The sequence below is a fragment of the Astatotilapia calliptera genome, chromosome 18 (genome assembly GCF_900246225.1).
Source record: "Astatotilapia calliptera chromosome 18, fAstCal1.2, whole genome shotgun sequence".
Classification (NCBI taxonomy): Eukaryota; Metazoa; Chordata; class Actinopteri; order Cichliformes; family Cichlidae; genus Astatotilapia; species Astatotilapia calliptera.
In genome coordinates, this window is record NC_039319.1 from 35,699,568 (window position 1) to 35,723,355 (window position 23,788).

Genomic DNA, 23,788 nt, shown 5'->3' on the forward strand with positions numbered 1-23,788 from the left:
ATCTTTTTGCCCTAAAACCACCAAACAATTGCATTTCAGGACCAACATACAGTGGTGTTACAACGTGTTTGCTCTCTTCCTAATTTCCTATTTTTGTGTTTGTCACACTTCAGTGTTTCAGATCAGCAAACAAATTAAAACATTAGAAAAAAATTATACAAGTAAACACAAAATGGACATACAAGAAAAAAAAACATATCATGTAGGGGGCAAATACTTTTTCACATCACTGTAGTTTGAAACACTCCACAAAAATTGCAGGTTACATTATACAGATTTTAAGTTAACTAACATCTTAGCCAGACTGCAAGATTTACATCTTGTTCTAATGTCTGGTTTTACAATACAATAAAACTAAAGATATTTGTGTAAATCTTTTATTATTTTTTTTAATCTTTATTATATTTTATTTTTGATGTTTTACATAGTATCAGATTAGCCTCTCGTTTGACACAAAAATATTTGCTTATTTGAGTTGGAATCCTTTTCTGGTTAAACATGATGTGTTACTGCATGGATGAGTAGTTGAGGGAGCTAAGTACATTTGGAGAAACGTGCAAGTTGGGAAAAACTAATCTTCTCTTGACTCTTATCTTGTAAACCTTTCGGACAGGAATGGCCTCTCACTTTAGAGTAAATAAGGGGTTTCGGTTGTTCACTGGTTTAACAATTATTAAAAATAGTTCTTCTGTCATCTATAAGGGAAACTTGATAACTACATCATCAATAAAAATAAACTCCAGTTTATCTGTAGTCTAAAACATCTCCAAAGATTACACAACAATTGTTATTTCAAATTATTTTTAAACCTTTCCTTCAAAACTATGATAACTGAGCTGCTCTTTGCGCAATTTCATTACACAATATCACTCCCATTGTCAACAGAAATAACAACAAGGAGCAAAAAATTAAAGAACAGCAGGATCACAGTGACAATACTGAATGACAGAGAACATTAGATAGAGATTATAGTTGCAATATCAGGCAATCAGATTGCCTGTGTTCAGCAAGTTGTTCAAGCTTAATTTTTCTTCTGAGTAAATATGGTGTGTTCTTTTTGCATGGGGTTGTTTGCTTTGGGTGTGTGCAGTGGATGGAACAGGACATTGGCTTTAATGCAGTTAGGAAAATGGTCATGGCAGACGTCATGTTCCCAAATCCTTTGTATTTTCTATTTCAGGGAAATAAAGGGTTATCCTTTAAAAAAAACTTAAACCACTGTGTGGCCACAGAGTCTGGTACTACAGTGTGCATGTGTACATGTGACCTCTTTCAGTGATGTAAGGGACAGGCTTGCAGTCTCAAAGTCAGTTCATCACAAAGGTGATCTTGTTTCATAAATGTTTGTTGTTTGTTTGTTTCATAAATGCTTGGTTTTATACCCCTGTGACCATGTAAACTCATACAATGTGACATGACCAAAAGATATACAGCTTCTTCGCTAAAAGCCAGAAATGTCAATCTGCTTGTCATGGTCCTGATTGTTACCCAGTGTTTTGTGTTTAAGTTCTACTTCCTGATTATTAGTTACTCATGGTTTTGTTCTCTTGATGTTATTTGTTGTTCTGCCTTCTAGTTTAAGTCAGTGTCTTCCTTGTGTTCCATGTGTCATATTCCTTCAGTCTGTCTCTCAGTGTCAAGTCCGTGTCTTTGTGAATTGCCTTTTGTTTCCAGTTTTATTTTGATAGTCCCAGCCCTACGTGCAGTGGGTCTAGTTTTGCTTCCCCTTCTCTCATTAGTTCTAATTTCTCCCAGGTGTGTTTCCATCCTGTCTCCAGTTCCCTGATTATTTACCAGTGTGTATTTAAGCCCTGTGTTTGCTCTGTGTGGTGTTGTACCCTCTCTTTGTGCTGTGGTTCTCTTGTCATGTTTTAAGCCTGTGTTGCCTTGTGTTTAGTTTACAGTGCCAGTTTAGCTTAGATTGCTGTGATTCCTAAAATCAGACCAAGAGTAAAGTTTATAAAAAGAATATTACAGGTAATTTTAAAAAACAAACAAAAAACAGCCAAATCCTGGAATATAAAGCCATTAAAATTTTCCTAATATAAACACGTTTCACACACATGAAGCCATTCATAGATCACTCCTAAAAATTATTTTGCTTGGTTTGCTCCTCTGATGCTGTGACAAGGCCACTTCTCCAGAATTGCAAACCACTCAATGGAGAATTTGCTGGTGACTGGTGTTTACACCCTGGCACAGTGGTAGCACAAAGCTCTGTATCTGTGAGGTCACAGCGATATGATGAAATGAAACAAACATCAAGATTAACAAATATGTGTGTTGAAAATGTAAGAGAGGCTGAAAAGAACACATCAAAGTACGGAGTAAAATAAGTATCCTTGCTTTCCAGACTTCCTTTGTTTGACATTGTGTTTCCTTGTGTGGATTTGTACCCTAATATTTGCACTCAGTTTTAGTTGGTGTGTGTGTCTTTGGTTTAAATGCATGTAGGTACAACAGCAGTCTTCACATGTTAGGCCTGCATCAGCAATGAGCACATCTTCATAGTCTTCATAGCTGCTGTTGATATCCCAGGATAGGGATACCATATCATTTGCACAGATAATAACTTGTTTGCACGCATAATAAATGGTGTTGGTGGTGGTTGTGCAAGAGGTCGTTGGTTTTGAGGAAAATTAGGAGTGGGTATTCAAGCTAGTGTGCAAATCACTTCTACCTGTTCCCGGATATCAACAGCAACTTTCTGCCTATGCAAATAAGAAACCAGTTTATTAAAAAAAAAAAAAAACCTTCAGGGTGTGCAACTTGGCTTCACTCTCTGGTATCTGCATTACTTTCAACACCTTCAGTAACATATCTAACTCCACACATCTAAACTCAAGTTGCTAGAATGATTTTTTTTTTCTATTTCTTCTAATCAACATGAATTTACAGATTTATCTGAGTAATGACGCAGTGTTTAAGATCTGCTGTTCTGTTGCGTAACACAAAATATGTCACCATGTGATCTGTGTCAGTGGTGGGAGGGGACTATTCATACAAAGTGCAAAATACACAGAAGAAACAGACTTCAGTTCAGTAGAAGAGACCACATGTAAGTAGATACTGAATCAGTATGTATTATATTTGTCATTGTCCTGGGTCTTAGTCCCAGCATTTTTTGTTGTTGTTATGGACTCATGGTTCTTTTTCTTCAATCTCAGGAATAATTTCACTTGATACTTTGCATTATTTTGCCCAGAGTTCAGTATTTCATAGGGGTTCTGAGGTTTGTTATCTATATTTATAGTCTCCGGTTTCTTGTTTAATTTTGTTGGTTCTCTTTTGTTTCCTAGTCTTGTTTATGTGTTTTGTCCTTAGTGTCTCTTTTGTTAAGCCTATCGTGTCTCTGTGGTTTGCCTTCTGTGTGTGTGAAAAGCATGTATTTTAGTCCAGGTAAATCTCAGACATTTCCTGTCTTATTTTGGTGACGTTTTGTCTCTTGTAGTAGCTTGTAGTATGTCTGTGAATGTTCTCAGTCATCCAGGTCAGGCTTGTCTAAGAAGTTTGGAAAGAGAAGCATCTGGACTTCTTTAAATTGCTTGAAGACGTTTCACCTCTCATCCGAGAAGCTTCTTCAGTTCCTGGGTCAAATGGTGGAGAGTCCCAGATTTAAACCCTATTGGAGTGTCCCCTAAGATGGACATGGACCCCCTATTGATCCTCTACCTAATCACATGAGCCAAGGTGTGAAAACAGGTGTTGGTCACAATCAGCCAAGGTTTGGGGTGAGCTCATTGTGAAACCTAGCCCCACCCTATCATGTGATTTCCTGAGGTCAGAAGGCCCTATGATGTGTGTGGGTGTTGAGGTGTCTGGGAAGGGATCTCAAAACTGGATTATAGAGGGAGTGCAGAATTATTAGGCAAGTTGTATTTTTGAGGAATAATTTTATTATTGAACAACAACCATGTTCTCAATGAACCCAAAAAACTCATTAATATCAAAGCTGAATGTTTCTGAAAATAGTTTTTAGTTTTAGCTATTTTAGGGGGATATCTGTGTGTGCATTTATGGTGGAAAAGAGGACCTTGGGATTATTTTTGTTAATACTGATTATTTTGGCGAAGTATGAATTTCTTGACTTCCTTAATGTATTATTGTACATTTTAAGTTGCTCGCAAAATATTTGATGGTTGATAGTGTTTTTATTTTTCCTCCATCTCCTTTCTGCTGCCCTGCAATTTCTTTTGAGTTTTTTGACTTCTTCGTTTCTCCAGGGTGATGCATGTTTTACGTTAATCTTTTTGGTGGTGAGTGGAGCAACGGAGTCAAGGCTTTTCTTCAGTTTGCTGTTGAAATGATTAAAAATCAAATCGCAGGGTGCAGGTAAAATCACAGGGGGCCATTCGTCTAAAACCCTGGTAAAATTTGCAGCCACTTCAGAGGTTAGATAGCGCCTCCTCACAGTTCGCACCGAGGTCTCCCGCTGAATAAAACCGGTGATGTTAAAAAACACACAGTAGTGGTCAGAGACAGCCAAGTCAACAACAGAGGACACGCTGGTGGACAGCCCATGGGTGATGACCAGGTCCAGAGTGTGTCCTCTGTTGTGAGTCGGCTGCGTGACGTGCTGGATAAAATCCAAACAGTGAAGAATGTTTAAGAATTCTTTTGCTGCAGGGTCAAAAGGATTATCTATGTGCAGGTTAAAATCACCGGTTAAAATTATCATATTATAGTTTGAATGTATGTTTGTTAAAAATTCTGTGAATTCCTTGATAAAAGCAGCGCTGTCTTTAGGTGGTCTATAAATTGTGACAGATAAAACTGGAGGGCTGCTGAAAACAATAGCATAGAATTCAAAAGTGGTAAAATGATCAAATAAAATTTGTTTGGAGGTGAGTGTGTTGTTGGCTAAAGATGCAGTCCCACCACCTCTCTTACCACTTCTAATAGAAAAAGAGAAATTAAAATTTGGTGGGGAGGCCTCAGTGAGAACAACTGGTGCATCCGAGCCCAGCCATGTTTCAGGTAAAAATAAACAGTCAAGTTTATTATCTAAAATTAAATCATTAATAATAAAAGACTTGTTCGACAGAGAGCGTACATTTAAAAGTGCCATACTGATTGAGACTGGTGGATTTTTGACAATAGAGTTGAATGGATGTTGATATTTTTGAAGAGGCCGGAGGTTATTAATGTTTTTGGAGTTACTGGATTTATGATAATTCTGTTGCTCTCTGTTTGTGATTATGACGGGTATTGTGTTGACTGTGGGAGAGAGAGGTCCTAGTCCAGAGTTTTGTGTATTACTGTTAAAAGTGGAACAAATATAGGAGCTGGGACCAGGGGAACATCAGTCAGTGGCAGACAGATCAGCAGGTAACGTCAGTTTGGGGTAGTGACAGGGCGATGTGCGGGAGTGCTGTACGCCAAATGCCAAATTGGCGGACAGCAAACGGCGTCCCCAGGCGTTGAGGTGGAGCCCGTCTGCCCCAAAAAGATGCCTCCTCTCCCAGAAGGCATCAAAGTTGTTAATAAAATCCAAGCCGTGGGAGACACAGGCGGAGGAAAGCCAGGTGTTAAGGCTGAGCAGCCGGCTGAAACGGCCTATCCCTCTGCCACAGGTGAGGGTGGGCCCGGAGATAAAAGCACTCACCTGCAACTGACCAAGGAGGCTGAAGAGTTGGAGGAAGTCCAACTTCAGCAGCTCAGATTGCTGTTTGGGGATGTCATTGGTGCCGATGTGGATGATGAGCCGGTTAACCTGTGGGTGGGATGCCAGCATGTTGGGAATTCTGTCCACTATGTCAACAACAGTGGCTCCCGGGAACGACAGCGTGAGCGCCCCCCTCATCCGCACGTTCCTGACGATGGAATCCCCGAGGACCAGCGTGGAGAGAGGAGGTGCCACTGGGGGCTGTTGGCCATCTGAGACGCCCGCGCCGCGACACTGGGGGTGTTCAGATGGAGATGCGCCAGCCGGACTGCGTGAGTGACTCCCAGGTAGCCGCGCCGTGGGTCCTCTTCTCCGAGGAGCCGGGATAAAGCACAGCTCTCCGCGGTGAGTTTGCACCACAGCGTCGGGTTGCCCGCCGCGGCTCCGGGGGCGTAGTGGTGGAGATGGCGCAGACCTCAGCGACACAGCAGGATGGCGAGGGCTAGTGGTCAGAGGAGGAAAGTCCACAGGATCCAGGGCATTGAATTTATTCTCCAGTACTACCGCACCGGAGGGGTGAGGGTGCGAGAGACGGATCCTCCTGCCCCCTCTGCAGCCACCACGCGTCTCAACCACGGTCCATGGCGCTGGTTGGAGTGGAGTGGAGCTGACCAGAGCCTTGGGTCTGGCCCCTAGCTGAAACCAGGAGTTCTCGTCCTTGGCAGAAGCACCAGCAATGCAAGTTGAGAGCCTGTGTTGACTGTTGGCGGGATCTTGGGAAACAGCAGCTGGATGGTGCACTGTGTCGGCTAGCTCAGCGCTAGTAGCGGTGGTTTGAGCTTTGCCAAGGAGGATCGTGTCAAGTTCGCATTCAGCCCCCTGGATTTGGTATAGCGTGGATATCCTTTGTTCCAGCTCGATCACTTTTTGGCTCAGGTTGATGCAGCTTTCACAGCTGGATGTTGAGGTAAGTGGTGCCATTCTGGAATCTCGTACCGGCGACAGCGTCAAAAACAAAAACAGAAACTGCCACTTTAGCTTACGTTAGCTAAAAAGTCAGTCGTGACGCAGCAAGAAAAGAGTTTCAGATCAGTATCCAGCAAAGGCAAAACCAAGCTTCCAAAACTCAACAAACAGTCAACAAACAGTCAACAAAGCGCAGTTGTTAAAACAATCCTGCAATGTCTTGATATGGTTTGGTTATGTGATGAGAGGGAAACATGAAGATGAAACCCGGAGATGTCCTTACTGAATCATCAGAGCTGTGATGGAGAAACAGGTTTACCTTTTAGATGACATGAATGAGTTGAAGGGAAGTTATGAGCTGTTTCTGAGAGACAAATAACACCAGGATCCTTTTCTAAGTAGCTGACAGCTGGTAACTGTGCAGGGGCGGGTCTAGCAAAGTGTTGCCAGGGGTCCATGTAGGGCATTAAAAGGGAGAGGGGGGCACAAGGAAATACTTTCTTATTCTCATTTAAAATGTCTCACTTTTAAAAAAATAATTATCTGAGTCTTACAACAAACAATTGATAGATTGATACATATATACCATCAGAACAGTGTACATCACTGTGGGTTTATTTTCATTCAAAGGTTTTATCATTTTTCCTATAATGGTGGGCTGGTCTCTAGTCAAAATGCCCGGGACGATTTTTTTGTCCCAGTCCAGCTCTGTATGCAGCTCATCTGCAGTCTGGTGTTACCTACATCTTCCTATTCAGAAGGCAGAATTTCAGAGTTCTGAGTACAATCGAAAGCACCACGACTGCAGTTTTTGTGTTGGATGTAAAAAGCAGGCCAGGATATAATCAGGTGTGGTATTTCTCTCCTGGAAATGGGCACATTATTTTTTCCTTTCTATTGGTAGGTGGCACAGTGCACTTGTGGCAAGTAAGCAAGCTAGAAGACTGGCAATCTTGCTGGGTATCCAGTTACGGAAGCAACACATTAACAAGAGAATTCTGAGTAAAACCAAAGGTACTTTCCCTAGTAACTAGTTACTCTGAAAGTAACGAGTAACTTGAAGTAACTGAGTTACTTTTGATAGGAGTAACTAGTAATGTAACTAAGTTACTAATTTAAAGTAACTTACCCAACACTGGTTACAACTAACCCAGACTATGGGGTTAATTGTAACATTTCACTCTTTGTGTTTGAGGCCATACCATGCAATGGGTAATTGTGCTGCAGAGAAAATAGCTGCACTATTTAATAGCCGAGACATGTTAATACTTTGGATTACATTTTGAATCCACTACCTTAAAAGAGCTCCAATTTACAGACAGAAATGTCAAAAATGTTACAACTATCCCCAGTCTCCCCTACTGAACAACATACAAAGCATAATATATAAAATAACATTTACCTGAGTTTTTTCTTTGAAAGAAGCCTCTAATGTCCATTCTTATATTTCAGTACATAACTGAAACCGATTTAGTCGGGGAGGGTAAGAACTGAAAATGTGAAATAAACACATGTAAGCTAAGACTCTCTAAAAAATAGCATTTGTTCGGCTTTTCATTTCGCCATTTGTTGATTCACTTGAAGAGCAAGTAACGTAATATTGGTCAAGTGATCAGTTTGATATCAATCTTTCGTGATTCACCGTCATATTTACATTATTTGTACAGTACGAATGATTTGCTTTGGTACCTGGTCAAACTTAAGCTCTTCTTAGTATGGCTGGCTCCGTTTCTCCAATAGCGCACTCACAGGCAGCAGCTGCCCCGCCCCCTCGCTACATAGTTTAGTGCCTGAGCTCGGATCATATATCAGGGGGGATTCACGCACAGTCGTAAATTCCCACAGTTTGCACTATGTGATTCGAGCATTGTGTGTACTTTTTGTTTTATACAGTTGTCAGCCAGGCATCTAACTATGAAAAAATTACACTCCAAAAGACCCCGGGCTTCTGACAAAACAACCCGGGCTTAAGCCCAGTAAGCCACCCCCACGCTCCGCCCCTGGTCTCCAGCCATTACTAAGGGCGGTGGCTCTGTGCTACTTCTTGCTGGATCGTTATACCATAAGGCAGTGTAGTACCGGCTCTCTCTTGTTTAACGTGCTTTCCGTCGTCGTGTTTCTGTGGATCTGTAATTTGTGTTCCCTCCCCATGTTCAGATCCTCCCGGACCCTTTTCTGTTTTCCCTTTACTTTATCGTAAGTGAGAGTATTCGTGTGTGGACGTCGTGTGGCATACAAAAGAGGACGTGTGAGTTACTGGCGAGCGAGGACAGGAGTTTTGGACGTGTTCACTTTTTCCTGGATTCTACGGAGCCCCCATTCCCCTACACTGTTCTTTATAGCGCCTGGTGTCACTGTAAATAAACTTTCTTTAATTGAAACCTTTCAGAGTTCTGTCCGCTCGTTCACCTTGACAGGATCAGAAATTAAAATTTTTCTTTCAGTTTCTATTTTTAGTCATGGATGAATTCGTGAGAAGCAAACTGACTAAATGGAAACTAAAAGACTGGATTGAGGCATTTAAAGGTAAACTATTAGTGATGACAACAGATAATGATAATTATTAATACATATTTAAATGCTGTTCTGTACTATATGATCAGTTTTGAATGTTGTCTATGCTTAGAGAGTAGAAAAGCACTTGTGGTTTTCATATTTACTACACAAAATATGTAGGCAAGAGAAAATGTCCTAAGACTGGAAAGTGATAGTTACTTAAAATAAAAGGGAATTAAATGTGTTCAACTCATACATCAATGCAGAACTCCTTAAAAAGTGTTTCTGAAGTAATTTTATAAATAATCCTTATTTCTGCTATTTAATTTTATTACAGCTGAAGAAATTGATGAGGAAAGTCTGTATCATCTTGATGATCAGGAAATTAATCAATTGATCACAAAAGCTGGACCTAGAGTGAAATTCAAGGATAAACTAAAGCTGTTAAAGGTAATTAAATCCTTTAATATTTCTTTCCTTTTGTCTGAAAAACCTCCCTCTTGTTAATGCTTACAGATGAATTTGTTGTAGAATTATTATCACAAACACAAACTACTTTAACTTGTGTCTATGATAGCAATATTATTAACAAAAATATTATTAACAAAAAATCCTTTTTGCTGATATGGATTTGCAATGTTTTCATTGTGCTAGGAAGAGCGAAATACAACTCAAACACAAAAAGAAGCAGTCAATACTTTTGGTCAAGTAAGTTTCATGGCACTCTTCAGTATCTGTACTGTTATTTAGATTTTTAAAGTAAATATTTTACATTGATTTGCACTTAGCTTTACCTGCTCTGCAAACAAGCCTAAAGAAACAGCTGATTTGGATCACCTAAGGATTATTGGATTTCAGATAATAACTTTGATTACTGAGTCAAAGTACAGCCCTAGTCATGCATGTCTAGAGACCAGTTGGTAACCTAAAATCTTTACAACCTTCACCAACCACTAAACTGATATAGCTGCCTGATGTGTGAATACACAATTTTACCCTAACAGTTAGTGGTTGCCAGAAACAAGGTAGGTGGTTACCAACTGGTCTCTAGGTCTATGTCACTGATGCTGAATGAGACAGAAAAATTGACTCATGGGATCATGTTTATTGAGAAGCAAGAATATGAAAGCTTTCTTAAAAAAAAAAAAAAAAAAAAAAGTTTTAGTAGTAGAGAATGTAAGTCCATATACTTAGTACAATGCATGTGAAAGTAATTTTCTTGTATAAATTCAATTATGCATACATGTACAATTATAGTAGTTTAATTTCAAATATCAACGTTGAATATTTATATTCATCCTCAGGATTTGGCATCCATAAGTGAAAAAGGTGAGAAAAATGTATCATTGAAATTTCAATTTCAATGTATTTATTTTCACTGTTGTATTTTTCTAGCATTTAAATAACTCCATTATCAGAAGCTTGTGTTTGTTTGTTTTTTTCTGTTTATTTTTTGTTTGTTTTTTAAATCCAAAAAGGAAAGAGAAAGTCAGATCTTCTTCAGGGGGAGTCCAGCCAATGGCAACCACCTCCTAAACGAAAATACAGCTGTGCAGCAGGATCACAGTCAGGTGCATTAACAATACTAATGGGCATAATATTTCTTTATCTATCTATCTATCTATCTATCTATCTATCTATCTATCTATCTATCTATCTATCTATCTATCTATCTATCTATCTATCTGCATTACACTGGTTCCAGGTTCCTACTTATTAGGGTTTTTTCTGTTTCTCTGACAGAAACAGAAATTCTGTCTGATGTCAAAGACATAATGAGACGTGTTAGTGAAGGACTCCATGGCCGTGACAAGCTCAGCGCTTTCCTAAAGTGAGTAATAAAGATTTCCTATTTTTGTTGGACCTTGTTCCAACCAATAAAAGCAAAAGGGCACTGGATTTGTGGAATAAATCATTATAGTTGAGTGGAAAATAATATTTATTCACAACCTCAATTTCAAGAAAGTTTGGACAGTCTGTATAATAAAAAAAAAAACATTCAGCAAATCTCCTAATCTAATATTTTATTGACAATAGAATAAGAAAAACATATCCAAATCTTAGCTGAGAAAATTATTTTAGGAAATAATAAAGTCATTTTGAATTTCATGTCAACATGTCTCAGAAAGGTTGGGAAGGGGTCAAAAGAAGTTTTAGGAAAAAGAAACAGTTGGAGGAACATTTTGGTGTAATTTGGTATAATATAGAGATTGAAGATTTAAACTCTGTCAGAGCTCAACATGGAGCTGTGATGCAGTTTGTTCCAGTATTAAGGTGAATTGTACCATCCATCCATCCATCTTCATCCGCTTTATCTGAGGCCGGGTCGCGGGGGCAGCAGCCTAAGCAAAGACGCCCAGACCCCCCTCTCCCCAGCCACCTCCTCCAGCTTATCCGGGGGAACACCAAGGCGTTCCCAGGCCAGCCGAGAGATATAATCTCTCCAGCGTGTCCTGGGTCTGCCCCGGGGCCTCCTCCCGGTGGGACATGCCTGGAACACCTCATCCAGGAGGTGCCCAGGGGGCATCCTTGTCAGATGCCCGAACCACCTCAGCTGGCTCCTTTCGATGTGGAGCAGCAGCGGCTCTACTCTGAGCCCCTCCCGGATGGCCGAACTTCTCACCCTATCTCTAAGGGAGAGCCCAGCCACCCTTCGGAGGAAGCTCATTTCTGCCGCTTGTATCCGCGATCTCGTTCTTTCGGTCACTACCCACAGCTCGTGGCCATAGGTGAGGGTAGGGACGTAGATCGACCGGTAAATTGAGAGCTTCACTTTTACACTCAGCTCCCTCTTCACCACGACGGACCGGTGCAGCGTCCGCATTACTGCAGAAACCATAATTTCACTTTTTAGAGGTGAACAGTAACTTTTGAATACTGAGAAATATGTTATGTTTTCCATGTATGAAGTCTCCAGAGATGTTAAAAAATATCAAGTCTAAACATTCTAAATAATTTTTTCCACCAGTTTTCAAAAAGAGATCTTTCTGATTTTGCCACATTTTCAATTTCATGTTTGTGAGACGAGATTATTTAATCCATATTTAAACTCTTTCAACAGGGATAAAATCAAGGATTTGGAGACAGACAAGAGACACCTGGTTGGTGTCTTTGGTAAAACCGGGGCTGGAAAGAGCTCTTTAATCAATGCCATCATTAATAAGGATGGCCTGTTACCTTCCGGAAGTGGCCGTGCATGTACCTCAGTAATAATAAAGGTGGAGGCTACCAATGAATCAAAGTATGAGGCACACATCGAGTTCATTACAAAAGAGGTAGAATGAATGTGGTGATTCTTGAAGTAAAAGTAATGTGTTACAATGTTGCTGCAAAAACTGCTTTACTTTATTTTATTTTTTTTCAAGGATTGGGAAAACGAAATGCAATCACTAAAACAGGTTGCTGAAGACGATGTTGATGATGACGATGTTGATGATGGTGGCAACAATGTATTACTTGACCCTGATGGAAAGTTATCAGCGCTGTATGGAGAAGCGTGGAAAGAAAAATCCACTCTCAGCCTCATGGACAGCAGATATTTCAGAGATATTCCAGAATTTCTAAAGTCCAAAAGGAAAATTTTTAAAAGTGACTCAGTAAGTGTGCAGAACTACAGACCAAAAATAAACTTTTTCAAGCTTCACTTCTTTGTCTTTTAGAACATAGGAATAATGACAGTTTAAAGCATATGTTAGACCACAGTTTGGGTGAGATACAAGGAAGATCAGTGTGTCTTATGAACATCACATAGAGAGCAGTAAGAAGTCACTAAAGAAGCATTAAGCTATGCTATCTCTTTAGTAGGAAGATGATGTCCATGCTATCTAATGACTCCCTACTTGGAAAGTGCAGACAAAAAAAGAAAGCACTGGTGAAGCAGATGTTGCCCCAGAGTATTGCTGAGCAGACATATCTATCTGCCGCATGGTAATTTCCAAAATATTTGACACCCACGAAACAAGTAATAGAAACCCCAGTGACAATTATGGTGTTTAAAATGTTATGGTTTACTGTCCTGCTGCTGCGGTCTGAGGGACTGTGAAGCTCGCAGTTTTTCTTGTGGAGGTGTTCAAGAAGTTCAAGTTTGTATGCACAAGTTTAAAAAAAACCCAGAGTATTTCACAGACTGGAAGTCTGCTGACTGACTCAGGTTAACATAAAACATCAAATATCTACTAACCCTGTGTTGTTCTTTGATGCATCCATCCGAGTATGAATGTGTGTAAATGTTAGCTAGAAAGTACCCGGAAAAAATTGTTTGGCATAATGAGACAAGTTATAGAAAATGCTTTGAATGTTTAGGTATAGTCAAAGAAAGCTCAACATAAGAACCAGTCCACTTACTGTGATCCACATGTTAAAATGTTAAAAAAAAAAAAAAGAAATGTAATCATGCACCAAATTAAAATTTGTTTTCTCTTTGAATTTATTTTCCTGGTTTTCATTTAAAATGTTTGAGCTAGCTTCGATTTCCTGTTTTCTTTTTCATGCAATTTTTAAAACTTGTTATGAGCACATACATTAAATTGTCTTGTATTCATCTTGTTATTTTTTGCAGGCTGAAGAGTTGTCTAAAAAATTTGTGAAATATACAAGAAGTGAGTCAAATGAGACAGAAGAAGTAAAGAGGTGGTACTGGCCGCTTGTGAAGTGTGTGACTGTCAAAGTGCCAGACAATGATTTTCTTGATCATGTCACACTCGTGGACCTTCCTGGAAACGGTGACTCTAACAGAAGCAGAGATCGAATGTGGACAGAGGTAATTCACAGAAGTCATGTCATCTTTTTTCAAAACATGATTTATTTATAATTTACATACTTTTATTTCATTTCCAGTTTGTTGCCAAATGTTCAACTGTGTGGATTGTGACTGAAATGACTCGAGCAGCATCAGAAAAACAAGCCTGGGACATCCTGGAAGGTGCCAGTAGCCTGCTTGGAAATGGTGGCGAGTGTCAGCAAATTCATTTTATCTGCACCAAGTCAGATCATGAAAACCCAGATGATATGTAAGTCAAATATGACAAAAAAATGCAAATTACGAATAAAGTTTGGCGCAGATGCACATGGTGACCATACACTTCGCTTTTATGTTATGTCAAGAGTGAGGTTATCCATTACAAAAGAAGCTAAGGTTTCCCATTGTAGTAGGCTACACTTTGACAAAATTAATTTAAGAACTATTATTTATAATAATAGAGGTCAGGAAAAACAAGAATGTGGTGCTTCTTTTCATCTAATAAAATGTTATGACATTATTAATATTACATTCTATGAGATACAACTCCTAATATCAAAATATATAATTATATATTTGTTTTAAATATATTTAAAAAACATATACATAAATGTATGTTTTAATTTGGTTTCTAATTAGATGAATAATAACAATAAATTACTTTTACATCCCATTTTACTATCCTTTCTAATAGAAACAGAATCAAGAATGATGTGATGAAGGAATTCAGCCAGCAGAAATTAATTAAGGTAAATTTATAATCTGAAAGCAAAATCTAAAACAAGTATCTTCTAAAACGGCCCTACAAATGAAAAACAAACAAAAATGTTCTCAGAATCACTTCAGTGAGGATAGTGTCCAAGTCTTCACAGTGAGCTCCAAAGAGTTCCTCAAAGGGGAGAATGTAAATCCAGATGTCAATGGTAGGTGAAGTCACTACCAGTGATGGTATGTTTTTGTGTAACAGAAAATGTATTGCTCGGATTTATATTTCTTTTTCAATTTTTTAACAGAAATACTGAAACTTAAGGAAATTTTGAAAAAATTGAATGACGCTCATTCAGAGACATTAAACTATGTGTCTGGAGCTCATGGGATTCTGTCTTTGATTCAAGGGGCCAGAAAAAGAGAAGTGGTAAGAGCAGGCAATAAAGCCTCATTCATAATCTTGTTAAAGGTCATACAAATATTCATAGCCGCTAAGTAAAGTGTATTAATGTATTGTAATGTATGCTCACATTCACTAAAAATGTGGGATACTGGCCATCATAAATCAATCTGTAGTAATATATTAATAGCGATTGAATAAAGAGAAATAATTTGGAAGAACTGAATATTATTTATTGAGAGAATTTGATGAAATAGTTATTTACCAATCAGACTCCAGTGAACCAATGAGGGCACAGAAATGATGGGAGTTAGGACAGGGTCCCCAGAGTCTAGATTCTTGGGCTAGTGAAGATGGTAGTTTGGATGGGGCTCTGAGTGACCACAGGAAGGTTGAGGTGAAGATGGGGAGGAGGCGAGTTGCATGACGGAGAGTCTGAAAGGCAGAATGACAGAAGAGCAGATAAAAGCACAGAGAACAGAGACTGATTGGCTTGCAGAAAAAATGATTGGACTAGAGTAATGAGGTCGAAAGTATGGGAAAATGAAAGTGACATAAAGAATAGACAGAGGCAGATGAATGATGACAGACCTGACTGAACTTATGCATGAGCTTTATGTTAAAAACTTGGGTTTGTAAAATGAGAAAATAAACATTGTTATATTTTACTGCTTTAAATAATTAACTTTCTAATTTTTTTAGATTGAACAAAAAAACGATGTCTATGCAGACCTTCTGGAAAAATTGAGCATCCAACTTAATAAAGTTGAAAAAGCAATTGAAGAAAAAACAAAAGCTTTTGGACAATGCCTATGCGAGGGGGTTGAAAAATCCCTAAATTTATGTAAAAAAAAATTGAAGTTCTTCTTGCACCCCATTGTATGTATTTTAATTACAATTGGATCAAAATCTCAGGATACTTTGTGACCATGTGATTTAAAAGAAATTTTGTTTTGTTTCAGGGGGCGAAAGACAGAACTTTTCACAGGACACTAAAGTCTGTAGTTAGGAATGATGGCATCCAGAAACCAAAAACAGGAAAACCAAAAAATCTCAACATGATATTAGCATTTTCTTTGACTGAAAGCATTGATAAAGAATTCAGAGATACCTTCCCGTGAGAATAATCCAATTCTGAACAGCACCAATATGTAGACGAATACATGAATCCAAATTGCACTATATGATAAACTTGCTAATACTGCCATTAATAACCACATCTTTGCCCCATTCAGAAATGACGTAAAATGTGGACATTTCAATGGAGCCATTGATGCGTTTTCACTCGGCACCGATTCACTGATTGAAAAGTACAAAGATGTTGAACTGCAACTGAAATTTCTCAAGACGGAGGTAAAAGAACTTCCCTAATCATTAACCTGTTGGCTTATCTGTTGTTAGAAAATCATCCAATCATCGTCTTTTAAACAATGTTAATCCATATTTCATGTTTCTAAGGAAAAAAACATTAAGGCAAAGCTCAACAAAATCATCCTCACACAAAAGAAATTGATGTACAACAGTTTGACAGAGACAATCAAGGATAACATGAAAGAATGCTATAAAGGTAAGAAAGACACAAATTAAAGTATTTCTATTCAAGTGTGCTTGAAAATTTTCTCCTTGTAGAAGCAGCAGCATTTAAAGGACCAGGCACCCTGAAGAACATGAGGGACGCTATTGAGAGACATGTGGAGTCAAAGATGGATATGTTTGAAGAAGCAAAAAATGCCATGTTGGAGCAGTTGGACGATTTAAAGGTTTGCCAAAATTTAAAATATGAAATATGATGACAACAAATTATATGAATGCGTCTCTAGATTTTGTTGAGATGCACAAAAATGCCCAAGCAACCTTGAAAAGCATATCAAACCAATAATTTATGTCCAGTTATTCTTGGTTTCAGTATTACCTCTGTAAAAAGTAACAAAGGCTTTTATAATAAATTAGAAAACCATCCTGATGACACTGGAGGAAACCATGAAGAAATCCATTGAACACTCACTCAAGACTGAGGCCTGCTTACTGCCAGGTAAACAGAATGTATGAAGTAAAGTACTTATGTTGAGCACAGAAATAACATCAATAGAAACACTAACAATAACTATATAATAAATACAAATGTTTTGTTTTTTTCAGATGTATCAAAACATCTTGAGGTGGTGAAGAGACATTGTGATGAACTTATTGGCAGTCAAGATGAAAAAATGTAACCACTGTAGGTAAATCTTAAAATGTCACGAATTGTTTAAAAGGCTTTGATAATGAACTATTTTGCTGATTATTGTCAATTGTGTTTTTATTTACAGTATAACTGATCCATTCAGCAGCTGATCCATTTCTGATTTGCTCCACAGAAACAGCTGAGGCCTGATGACCCACAGAGCATCCCTGAGGAAACACTGATAGAGACAGGAGATCTTTAGATACTGTCATAGTAATATTTGTTTTGGTCTCTTTTAATGTTGTGTTGATTTGTCCTTTTGGCTTTTAATGAATTTTATACAAAGAGCATTTTGAATATTATAGATATTAATTAAAACTGCTAATAATAAGGTCTTAATCACGAGGGTCTAAATAGTGTTATTTTGATTTATTTCGTTTTTTTAAAATTGTAGTTTTTAATCACTTATAGCAGAGTGTGAAGACATGTAATGCATTTCCCCATTTAAACCTGAGATTTATGGTTTTAATTGTAAGTCTGAGATTACGGTTTCCAAAAGCATTTTGATTTTGTTGCTTGTTTTAAATATCATAATTTAATGTTTTAAGTTGATGTGTATACTGTGGGTTCATTGTGATGGGAGCATTTATTTTAATGTATATGCTCATCAGTTAAATATTGAGCCTTGAAATGATATTTACCACTTTAACTTAATAGTTCTAAATCCAAATACTTGTTTGTTGCAGTTATAACCTGTGTGTGCATGACAAATAGTGAGAAATAGGTGTATGTAAGGCTGTAGGAAATCAGCAACTACTTCAGTCATCTCCCTGCCATTTTGCATTTTCTGGGTTTGGAATTATTTGTCAATATATTACAGGTTGGTTTTAGGTAGAGGATTTTGGGGTTTTTTGTTGTTATTTTAGGTGTTTAACACTCTAATTATTACTGCGCATATCGTTGAATTCTTGTTTTGATTTTTATCTTGATTAATTCTCTTGTGTTTCCTCCCCTGATAATGCTTTCTTGTATTTTCCTCCTGAAACAGTTCACTCACATTTATCATTTACTTTTATGTTTCCTTTAACCATATTTCAGTGGTCATTATAAAAGCTGACTGATTTTTAAAAATGCTTAGATAAGGTACTTCAGTGTTTCCTTTATTACCTCCTTTAGCATACAGGATTAGGAAACACTGAACCATCCTTTGTGAAATAAAGATATTTACATCTCATAATTTATAGTGATAAACCATGCAGTTGTTGAAGAAAAATGTTAACAAAACTAGGCTTTTGGCACACAGGCTTTAAATATTAATTTTAAGTGTCCCTTTCAAATTGTTTTTGGCATAACAAACTGTTAAAGCCACAGATGAGTTTTGATCATTATACTGCTGTAATAAAATCAGCTTTTTTTTTTTTTTTGTGCCTGTCCCTTTTTGCGCTTTTGCCATCAGAATTATTGTCTAAAGGCGAAGAAAGATGCCCAACAGATTTCCTTTATCAAATGGACCATCCCAGCCTTGCTGTATTGGTCTATTTGATTCACCTTTTATTGTTTATTTTATTTTCACTTGCTAAACACGGGACAGATTTGACTGGGGAAAAGAAAGGGGAGAAAGAAAGAGGGAAAGAAAAACAGCGGGAAAGAGGGATGGGGATAAAGGACAAAAAACAAACAAAATAAGCAGACAAAAAATATATCGATCACCTGTTGAGAAAGAAAAAAGAGCAACATAATAAACAACATCACGATGATCTATGGGAATATCACAGTAAATACTAAACATTATTATGTAGCACGTAAGATCGACAGCACACAGTGTGCTTTGAGGTAGGAGCCAAAAAGGGTGTAGTTTGTGTGTGTCAGCACCCATGTGTACACCTGTGAGCATGAGCGTGCTTGTATTTAAAAAGTTCCTTTATGTAATGATCTGCTAGAGGGTGTGGGAAGCCACAGCCCCGTCCTCCAGGGCATGAAGCAGGTATGGAGGAGATCAAAACTCCAGACAACCAGAGGCCCTCAGAACACAAGAGACCAAGGAAGACCAACAGAGGGGCAGCCGCACCACTATCCCAGAAAGAGCTGAGGAGAGCCCAAGATGAGGGGTCACTCAGCAGCGGCGGAGCAGAAGCCAGGGGGGGTTGCAGTGATATTGAAGTGATATTGATTCATCCGTTTTAGACAGCATTCTGTATATTTTGGAAAGTAATTTTGGGGTTTTAAGAGTAAAAAATTGAACCACACTTGGTGGTGTTGGTAGTTCAACTTGACCCGGTTTAAATTTCTTTTTTACTATGGATTTAATTTGTTGATATTCTAAAAATCTTTTCTTCTTGATCCCATATTGTGTAATTAGTCTGTCAAATGGAATAAATTCTGTTCCTTCTAATATATGTTCTAAGTATTTGATTCCTTTACCACTCCAATCTGGAAAGTTTATCATATTATTGTTTTGTGATATGTCAGGGTTGTTCCAGATAGGTGTACATTTGCATGGGATTAATGAAGACTGCGTCAATTTTAGACACTCCCACCATGCTGTCAGAGAAAAGCTGATGCTGACGCTTTCAAAGCATTCATGTCATTGGATGTTTGAGCTGATAAATGGTAGATCTGAAATCTCTAGATTATTGCAAAGTGCTTGTTCTACATCTAGCCAAGGTTCATCTAAGAGGGTATGTTTTAGCCATCCTGAAATAAACTGAAGCCTGTTGGCTAAGAAGTAGTGCTGAAAGTTAGGTACTTCTAATCCTCCTTTATCCTTGGTCTTTTGTAGTGTTTTTAAGCTTATACGTGTGGATTTATTTTTCCAAAGGAATTTGGACATATATGAATCTAGAGATCTGAACCAATCTTGTGGTGGTTTAGTTGGGATCATTGAGAATAAATAATTTACTTTTGGTAAGACCATCATTTTTATAGCGGCAACCCTTCCCATGAGTGATATGGGTAAACATTTCCATCTAGCCAGATCGCCTTCTACTTTCTTTAAAAGTGGGATATGGTTTAATTTAGTCAGATCTGCAAGCTTGGGAGAAACATTCATACCTTAATATTTTATATTTCCCGATTGCAGTGGTGTAGAAGAAGAATTATGGAAGGAGCAATTAATCGGGAGGACTGTAGATTTTGACCAGTTAATTGAGTAATCTGATATTGTTGCAAAAGAGTTTATCAATTCAATCACCCCAGAGATATTGGTTTGTGAGTTTTGGAGAAAAAGTAACACATCATCCGCATAAAGGCTGATTTTATGTTTCACGTTCTTGCATTTTATGCCCTTAATTACTGAATTCTGTCTAATTGCTGCTGCTAGTGGTTCAATAAAAACTGCAAACAGTGAAGGGGAGAGTGGGCATCCCTGCCTGGTGCCCCTCAGGAGACAGAAGCTGGAGGATGTTTGTTCATTTGTTTTGACACAAGCTGTTGGGGAATTGTATAATATTTTTAACCAGTTAATGAAAGAGGTTCCAAAACCAAATCTGTGTAAAGTTGCAAACAGAAATTTCCAGTTAACTCTTTCAAATGCTTTTTCTGCATCCAAAGAAAATATTGTAGTTTCAAGGTTTTTACTGTATGAGTAGTCTATCAAATTAAGTAATCTACGTGTATTTGTTGATGAGTGCCTACCTTTTATGAAACCAGTTTGGTCAGGATGAATTAAGAGGGGGGTTATTTTCTCCAGTCTCTTTGAGAGAGCTTTGAAGATTATTTTGGGGTCTCTACATTTATAAGGGATATTGGACGATAGCTTGAGGGATATACAGGGACTTTGCCTGGTTTTAGCAGGAGATTAATGTTTGCAGAATTCATATTTGATGGAAGTCTGCCCTTTTCTTTGATTTCCAACAACGTTCTGTAAAAAACTGGTGCTAGAATTGTCCAGAATTCTTTGTAGAATTCTGCAGGAAAGCCGTCTGGACCTGGAGCCTTATTATTGAGCATGCTTATCAGGGCTTCCTGGAGTTCACCTGGGGTCAGTGGTGAATCCAGTGCCATTGCTTGAGTGTCTAATAATTTGGGAAGAGTTATGTTGTCCAAAAACTGATCAATTTCCTTTTTACATGGGTTTATTTGTGGTGAATACAACATTTTATAGAAATCCCTGAAAATGTTGTTTATTCGTTTCGGGTCATATACTGTGTTCCCAGATAAATCTTGAACAGCACATATAGTTGTTTTTTCTTTATTTATTTTTAGCTGGTTTGCTAGAAATTGACCGGATTTATTACCATGTTCATAATTTTGTAAGCGTAGTCTTTGTACTAAGAATTTTTTTTTTTTTTTTATCAATTATCTCATTTAATTCTAGTTTTGTTTTGCGTATTCTGTTCAATGTTTCCTGATCTTGGTGTGACACGTCGGCTTCTTTTAGAGATTTGATGGTTTTTTCTAATTCCTGAATATTTTTGTTTTCTTCTTTCTTTTTATGTGATGAGAAAGAAATTATTTTACCTCTCATCACAGTTGTCCCTGCTTCCCAAAGAACAGAAACTGATGTTCCGGGAGCGTCATTATAGTCTAAATATAGAGTCCATTATTTTTTAAAATATTTAATAAAGTCTTCAGCTTTAAGCAGTGATGTATTAAATCTCCAGTTTTTACTTGCCATAGAATTATTCTTGTGCATTAGTGTTAGAGATACAGGAGCATGATCGCTGACAGCTATAGGGTGAATCTCAGTGTCTGAAATGTCACTCAGCAGTGAGCTGCTGACCAAAGAATAATCCAGATGAGAGTAGTAGTGATGAACATGTGAGGAAAAAAGTATATTCCTTACCGTTGGGGTGAAGGGAGCGCCATGCATCGCAAAGGCCAAAGTCGCTCATATACTGTTTAATTATATTTGTGGACTGCCAATTACGCTGAGTTCCTGCTGTATTGAGCCTATCCATTTCTTCATTTAGTCCAAGGTTGAGGTCGCCTCCAAGAACAAGTGTGCCATCTAAATGTTCAGAGACTACACTGAAAAAACCGTGAAAGAATGAGGAATCATCAACATTTGGACCATATACACTTACAATACTGTGAAATGCACTATACACAGGTACACACACACACACAGGTCTTTATCACCCGGTTCCACATTTATTTACAATTTTTCCAAGTTATGACTGAACACAGTCTGACAGCTGTCAGTCCCAGCTGATTTCCCTCTGTCTCCGCTCCTCTCCGTCTCACTATAAAAAGGGAAGGAAACCATTATCAGTCCAAATCGCCATCAGCTGTTCTCACCGGCGTCTCCAGCACCGCCCCGTTGAGCCCACTGCACCACTCCTCCCCTGCAGCCGCGCCCGGGACCACACCTCCGCCACAAATACATAGATTTTTATCAAGTATAGATAGTTTCATGATTAAGAATCTGCCCTCTGGATCTATAACTGTATCGAGTACTGTGAAATTAATATTTTTATGTATTAAAATTGCTACTCCCCTTTGTCTAGAATTATAACAAGCTGAGAACACATTAGGAAACTCAAGTGTTTCAAGTTCATTCGAATCTCTAAGAGGTCTGTGGGTCTCTTGTAAAAGGACAACATCTGCCTGTAGTTTTTTGAGTTGGTTAAATATTTTTAACCTATTTTCTCTGGAGCCAGCTCCATTTACATTCCGTGTAACAAACCTTAGTGTGCCTATAGATGTCTGTGTATAACTAGGGGTGTACGCTGTGTGTGTCGCTTAGGAGAGAATACATCACTTGTTCAGAAATAAAGAGAAGGAGAGAGAGAAAAAATGTGTGGCGAGATGCTCCCTGAGGCTGACTATGTGTGTGCATATTTACTAATATGAGTAGGCTTGGCTTAAGTGTGTGTATCCTATACGACTGTGTGTGCTGTCTGACTGATGTAAATGTGCTGCCGTTGAGCGCATGACTGTGCGTGACCGTGCAGTGCGTATGTGCCAAAATAAAGGATGTTGTTTGTGGATGAGTGTGGAAGCAGGTGATCGAAGCAGTGAAAGAAATAAAGAAAGAAACCAAGGACAAGGGTGAGCAGCATAAAAACAAGAGGGGGAGAAAGAGAGAAAAAAAACGAGAAGGAAAAAAAACCCCGGAAACATTCCAATCAAACCATTGACGGAGAGTGATGGTGTTAATTCTGCTATCATATCACACTTAAGATGCGATTTGATACCGGTAAGTTAAACAGATGTTGATGCAAGTTTGTGTGAGTGGCTAGGAGAAGAGTTTAGCGGATTCTTATCTGGTGTGAAGTTAATACAGCCATGGAATGATGTCGGGGTTGCGGTGGAGCTGTCCGTCCACGTACAGCCGGTCCACAGCGAGGACAGCGCGGGAGCCCTTCTGGATAAAGCCACGTCGGATTGGGAAGAGGACCCTGCGTCGTTCCAGGATCTCTTTGGAGAACTGGTCGTTCACGCTGAAGTCCATTCCTTTTAATTCCCTGCCGCGGCTTTTCACCTGTTCCTTTTGTTTGAAGTGGCTGAATTTGGCCACAATGGGACGTGGTCTCCCAGCCACAGTCCACATGGGGCCAAGGCGATGTATCCTATCGAAGACGATGTTCTTCACCGTGTCCTCCGGCAGCTTCAGGTGGGTTTTGATGAAGCTTTTTACTGTAGTCTCCGCGTACTCTCCAGCGGCTTCTGGAATACCAGAGAATACCAGATTATCATGCATGCTACAAGCTTGTGGATCAATAACTGTTTCTTTTATTTTTTTATTTTCTCTATTTAGCTGAGTAACAT

At 38.5% G+C, this 23,788-nt stretch overlaps 1 protein-coding gene across 5 annotated transcripts; it reads left to right on the top strand.

Annotated features, from left to right (window-relative positions):
* The first annotated feature begins 1,713 nt into the window (after nucleotides 1–1,713).
* LOC113010070 (nuclear GTPase SLIP-GC-like) lies at nucleotides 1,714–18,496 on the top strand. 5 transcript variants are annotated; one of them, XM_026148898.1, is made up of 23 exons: nucleotides 1,714–3,058; nucleotides 8,729–8,927; nucleotides 9,016–9,097; nucleotides 9,405–9,517; nucleotides 9,722–9,775; nucleotides 10,372–10,396; nucleotides 10,546–10,638; nucleotides 10,811–10,898; nucleotides 12,129–12,342; nucleotides 12,433–12,663; nucleotides 13,626–13,826; nucleotides 13,904–14,076; nucleotides 14,500–14,554; nucleotides 14,641–14,728; nucleotides 14,819–14,940; nucleotides 15,616–15,792; nucleotides 15,876–16,030; nucleotides 16,149–16,266; nucleotides 16,372–16,480; nucleotides 16,543–16,673; nucleotides 16,864–16,945; nucleotides 17,053–17,131; nucleotides 17,271–18,496. In XM_026148898.1, exons 3-22 carry the CDS (start codon nucleotides 9,031–9,033, stop codon nucleotides 17,124–17,126), a joined length of 2,370 nt encoding a protein of 789 aa, XP_026004683.1. In that variant the 5' UTR covers nucleotides 1,714–3,058; nucleotides 8,729–8,927; nucleotides 9,016–9,030; the 3' UTR covers nucleotides 17,127–17,131; nucleotides 17,271–18,496. The 5 variants fall into 5 exon arrangements, with proteins under 5 accessions (XP_026004683.1, XP_026004682.1, XP_026004684.1 ...); XM_026148897.1 differs by lacking the exon at nucleotides 1,714–3,058 and adding an exon at nucleotides 7,554–7,585; XM_026148899.1 differs by lacking the exon at nucleotides 1,714–3,058 and having other exon boundaries at nucleotides 8,526–8,927; nucleotides 17,053–17,135.
* Nucleotides 18,497–23,788: the final 5,292 nt, after the last annotated feature.

What these genes read in the sequence shown, in the direction of transcription:
- LOC113010070 (XM_026148898.1), top strand. Translation starts at nt 9,031, where the DNA reads ATGGATGAATTCGTGAGAAGCAAACTGACTAAATGGAAACTAAAAGAC. An exon ending in GGGCCAGAAAAAGAGAAGTG is followed by an intron (nt 14,941 to 15,615) that starts GTAAGAGCAGGC and finishes TAATTTTTTTAG; the next exon opens with ATTGAACAAAAAAACGATGT. An exon ending in TGAAATTTCTCAAGACGGAG is followed by an intron (nt 16,267 to 16,371) that starts GTAAAAGAACTT and finishes CATGTTTCTAAG; the next exon opens with GAAAAAAACATTAAGGCAAA.